The 5617-nt window shown below is 33.2% G+C and overlaps 1 protein-coding gene across 1 annotated transcript in view; it reads right to left on the minus strand.

Moving 5' to 3' along the window:
• Nucleotides 1-327: 327 nt before the first annotated feature.
• LOC126908254 (uncharacterized) overlaps nt 328-5617 on the minus strand; it is a 25669-nt gene continuing 20379 nt past the window's right edge. The window contains exons 2-3 of the mRNA XM_050690167.1: nt 689-821; nt 328-632 (exon numbers count right to left, since the gene is read on the minus strand). Of these exons, the coding sequence (XP_050546124.1) occupies nt 328-632; nt 689-821 (438 nt within the window). The remainder of the gene's footprint in view (nt 633-688; nt 822-5617) is intronic.

Raw genomic sequence — 5617 nt, forward strand, 5'->3', positions numbered from 1 at the left:
GGATTCCCTTAGACTTTATGAGTTCGCTGCCTTCCATGTCAAATGCGTAGCACTTTGATCGAAATGCAGCAATCTCAAAGAGAGTGAGGTCACTGGTCTCGTCTGAAAACAAGCCAGGCATCTTCTTTCTATCGATGGAGTAGCAAGGGTAATCCCTGGGCAGTCTATATGCGTCCACGTGCACCAGTAAATGGGGGCTATCAGCTAAATCCTAATAGAAGTCGACTACTCTGAGCAGGTATATGAAGGAGTCTGAGAAAAATTAAAAAATATATAAATATAATAAAAAATATTTCTTCTAAATAATTTCTCAATTTTAAAATATTTTTATTTTGTATGGTTGTACTCACCAGTATCCATGTAAACCAATTCGATTGCACTGCCATAATGTGGTTGAAATACGTCGTAGGAGTACTTGTACATTAGCGTCTTGCTAATGTCAAGCACTGCTAAGCTGACGTATATTGGTTTGATAAACTTGACCATCTTTGTGTCCATTATGACGGCGCACAACCTTTCGTCGTATTTGATACAGTCGCTGAAGGTTAGTTGGTTTACGAGCTTGCTTAGACGTTCGGGACTGGAGATTAGCTCAATGCGGATGCGATTCCGCATGTTCTCCATTGTTTTCCCTATAAAATGTAAAAAATTATCGAATAACCCACTTTAGCATTGAGCAATTACTTACCAAAGACGGCATTATTCATTAGTTTGAAAAATGCTATTTCAAAAGCATTTGCCGCCTTTTTCCGCATTTCAGTGTTCAACTCAATGTATGGTTTCAACCAAGCACTTTGTTGAAACTCTAAAACGCGGTGCACCTGCAGTACAAATATTTATATTAGTATCATCGCTTATAGTTTATAGGTTAATTATACATACTTTATCGACTTGCAGTCCGTGTGCGATTGCTTGTTGTAAGTTGGCATAGTGTAGGACGTAACGCTGTTTGGGTTTCAAAGTGGCCATGAGTTTGGTCTCTTTGGAACCCGGCGGTACATCGTTGACAGGCAAGAACGGCAAGTCGTTGTGCTCGTCATGNCAAGAACGGCAAGTCATTGTGCTCGTCATGTAGCTCTTGTGGATACAATACGTCCACTTCATATATACGCCCCATATTACCAATGTCCGATTGGAACGATTTGAGGTCAGCCAGAGGGTCTGCTCCTTTATACCACCGGAAGCCACCCAACCAATCGTGTACTGTGCACGATCCATGATACTGGTTTTGACGGATCGTAGTCAGGTGTCTTAGAATTGTTGGCCTTTGCATAGTGCTTGACGGCCTGCACTAGCCCACCACGAATGCCCTGCTCCACCATCAGTAGCATGTCATAGTCGTTCAAGAGCTCCAGCTTCATCCCAGTGTACTTCAACATACAATCGAAGCTAAAATAAGGTGCGGTGTAATAGTACGCCGGATCCAAATTGTATGTTGAAATACAGATGTCGCGGAAGTTCTCAAACACATCACATAAAATATTTTCGATCAACGCGATATTTGTGGTCTCCCTTGACGTGTCTCGCCAAAATGGACCACTTGAAACAAGACTGATCGATATTCTGTGGGTTGATGATTGCTTTTCTTTGATTAATCTCTGGTAGGACAGGAATATATGATGAGCCCGCGAGGGTCGTATACGCTAAGCATAAGACCGTCGATATGCGATAGAGAAAAGCGACTACCCCTCCACAAGTATTCTAAATTTTGATAGAATATATCTTCAAAAATAGTACAATTTTTTTAATCTTCAATTTTTATTTCTATTGAATTTGTACGCCATTGACCTTTGAAATATTCACATATAATAGAACATTTAAGCCCTGTTTTTCGGCAGCCACAATTTTTACTAGCTCCAGCACCTGACTAAAGGCCGTTTTATGACAATTATCTTTATTATTAGCAGAAATTCCGGTTAACATTATAAAATTGTTGTTTTGGAATGTACAATTTAGCGTTTAGTTGGATTTAAACAATATATCGTCAAATCAATTACCTACTCTATCAGTTGTATTTTAATATACACTACACTTTAATGATACAATAAATAAATAAACTCACACATACACACAGATTGGAAAATAAATTTTAGTACTCATATTAAATGTAATGTAACTCGAAAAATATTTGTTTAAATAAAAAAATATAAAATACCTTTTTTATTTAAAATTGTTTTTTAAACAACTTTTGTACATAACTTTTTTTTGTAAGTTAAATATTTTTTGAGAAAATTAAAAAAGCTCATATTTTTTAACTTTTGCGAGGCTGTAAAAAAAAAGCTGAAGTCTTATCAATGAGTACTTTTAGTATGTCATTATACATATCTTAATTCAACTTTAAAAAAAAAAAAATTTGGTTGGGAATTTTTCCGCTATTGCCCAAAATTTCTCCTTCGTTAACTGGACTATATGCACTTGTAATTAAGATACTTTGATATCATAAAATTAATATCCTAATTATATTAAGAAACAAAAATGATTTAATCATGATTTTGCTATTGCCATGTCTATGTCATGAAAAAGAGTCACATATCAAATAAATGTACAGTTCTCAAAAAAATTTGAGTGAGTTTAATAAAATAAATATTGCTTTTTAGAATTACCATTTTTATCCCATGTAAGTTAATTTAATTTGTTTTAAATTTAATTTCAGTTACAAATATGATTTTTTGGTTTGTATACATGATTCTAAGCATATAACATTAGTGAACTTTAATTTCTTCTATCAAGTATTAGAATATTGTGAGATCAATATTAGAATGAATTTTTATATTGAAATGACAGTATTGTAGTTAAATATCTTGTATGTTAATTATTCTTATAGTAATACTTTCACTTTTAAAAAAAAACGGTAGCACAGTGGGGTCGAGGCACAGTGTAGACGAGGCATAGATGGGACAAGTATAGATGATATCTGACAGTGATTAAAATCACTATCATAAGAAACGCTTCGATGCAAATCTGTATATAGTGTTTCATTTAGAGAAATTGGTGGATTATTCTAAAAGTAACATCAATTCTTATTTCTTTAATTATATCCTGATTAGTAGTTCTTTGATTTTAAAATATAATATATGAATAAATACTAATTATAGTTTTTAAATTTAGTATGAAATTGTGAGGCCAGCTATGATGTATGGTTCATAGTGTTGGGCGGTTGATAAGAAAGTAGAGCAGAGAATAAGTGTAGCAGAGTTGAGAATGCTTAGTTGGATGAGTGGAGTGACTAGAGAAGATAGGATAAGGAACGAGCATATAAGAGGAAGTATAGGTGTTGCGTCAATCGTGGATAAGATGACAGAAAATAGACTTAGATTGTTTAGTCATGTTATGAGGAGAGAAGAATCGGAAGCTGTAAGAACAGTTTTAGGAATCAATGTTGAAGAAAGAAGAGGCAAAGGACGAACAAAAAAAGAGATGGAGGGATATTATTGGATGCGATATAAAGACGGCTGATGTGTGCGTAGATGAAGTGAGAAATCGTATCAAGTGGAAGTTTAATATAAGAGTGGCCGACCCCAAGTAGTTAGGATAAAGGGCCAGGAAAAAGAAGGAGTAATGTCATCGTTCACTGTCCATGCCGGTGTGGATCTACGTCCATCCGCCTTGTCACTCCATTCACAAGCCACTATCATTGTTGACATTCGCTTATACTGCCACTGCGAAATTGAAGCCATCGCTATAGTCAAGAAAGTCTGTTAACCATTGCTTCAGCGATGGTCATCCTCTCGATCTCCTGACCTACTTATGTGAGTTGTGGCTTGTCCCTGATGAGTCCCTTATCTAAATATATGTGATGAAACGAGTAAGATTATACTTATGTGTGTAACCGGCAGAAGAATCTCTCGAGTTATCTACATCCGAGCCCATAGGCAAACGATCTTCGAGACTTTAACTGCAGAGATTATAGCGAACCTGGACGCATAACTACCGACAAGGGGCCACTGGCAAGACGTTTTACGCGTTAGCGAACGTCTGACATCTGTGGCAGGGACGCCAACGACGCGTGCCGTACTCACCGTTGTGTTGGACATTTATTATTTTGTAAATATTCATGTATGTATGAGTAAATAAGGCCGACTCCAAATAGTTGGGATTAAGGCGAGGAAGAAAAATAAGAAGAAGATGTATGAGTAAATAGTTTTTGTATATTGTTTTTATTTTAATTTGAAATGATGCTTATGTATATAAAACCAGTATAAATAAAGTTTACCCCATCAACTGTATTAACATTCTAATTCCATCTTCTTTCTTAGTTTATCGGCTCTTTAAGTGTCATCACTACCATGAATAATCTAACAGCGTGATATAACGTTAAAAAAAATTTTGTAGCTACTTACTGTTGCTTTATGGAGTCTTTATATCCAGATTTTTTAGCAATGTATATAGTTAATGGAGGTAGCGTAAACAAGTTTAATTGAGTTAGACTGCATTTTTCTTGTTCGTTCCATGATTTAGCAATTATATCATTAGCTACCGACGTATCAACCTAAAAAAAGTTATGTTATAACTACCAAAATTAACCAAGTTTTACTATTAAAATAGAACAAATACTCTATGATCAAGAGTGAACTGGTTTTGGAGGGTAGAATATTATGTCTCCACGGATCGCGCTATAAAAAAGTATTAGTTTCACTAAAATAATATCTTATTATTACTCATCATGTCATTGCTGGAAGATTATTGAATAATGATCATATCATTTACTAAAATGCATTAGTTTATAAGATATTCATTTAAAAAGTACTTCTAATAATATACTAATTATATATAATTCGCTTATGTCTATTATGGTAATGATTATGTTAATAATATATAATTATTATTTTTTAAATTACTTATACCCACTATCTACTTGAATGTAGTAATTTTAAGATAATTATATTAGAAAACTTTTATATTATATGGCTATAATTAATTACTTTACAACCTTATTAATTAGGTAGTTCTATGGATTATTAATTTAAAATTCTGTGACTAATATTCATAGGTGAAAAAAATTGGTTTTTGAGATTGGTTCATCAGTTAAAAATACATGTAAAAAATAAAAAGGTTTAAAAATACAATTAGCTAATTGTTTCGTTGCAATGTTGTCGTTCGTAGATACACATCGCTTATTATTAAATGAAGCTCTATTAAGTGATATAATCAAGGAAGTATCAAGATACAGTGTTGTAACTGAAGGCTTAAATATAACCATATTAAATAATATAATAATATGTATCATTTTTTGTTTCAATGCGAAGCTGAGAAGGTATTAGTTTTACTATGATGCGTTTTTTTTTTTTTTGTAATACAATTTTTTCATGAGAAGTAGTATTTATATACATATTTCATTCGACATACATACATATATTTTTAAATCGGACTATTTCCCTATATACGAGGGGGGCTCAAATCTAAAAAATGCATGTAGAAAGTAGAACTTATTCAACTAAACTTTTGAAAGTGTTTCGGAAAGTCTGACACTTTTATATATATCTTAAATTAAAGCTAATGTAATATACTTTATTATGGTAAAAAACTTCTTTTTTATATTAGCTTCGATGCGAAGCTGAGAAGGTATTGGTTTTACTAAGATATGTTTTTTTTTTTTTTTTTTTTTTTTTTTTTTCCC

The sequence above is a fragment of the Daktulosphaira vitifoliae genome, unplaced genomic scaffold (assembly GCF_025091365.1).
Source record: "Daktulosphaira vitifoliae isolate Bord-2020 unplaced genomic scaffold, ASM2509136v1 Scaffold_5, whole genome shotgun sequence".
Taxonomy (NCBI): Eukaryota; Metazoa; Arthropoda; class Insecta; order Hemiptera; family Phylloxeridae; genus Daktulosphaira; species Daktulosphaira vitifoliae.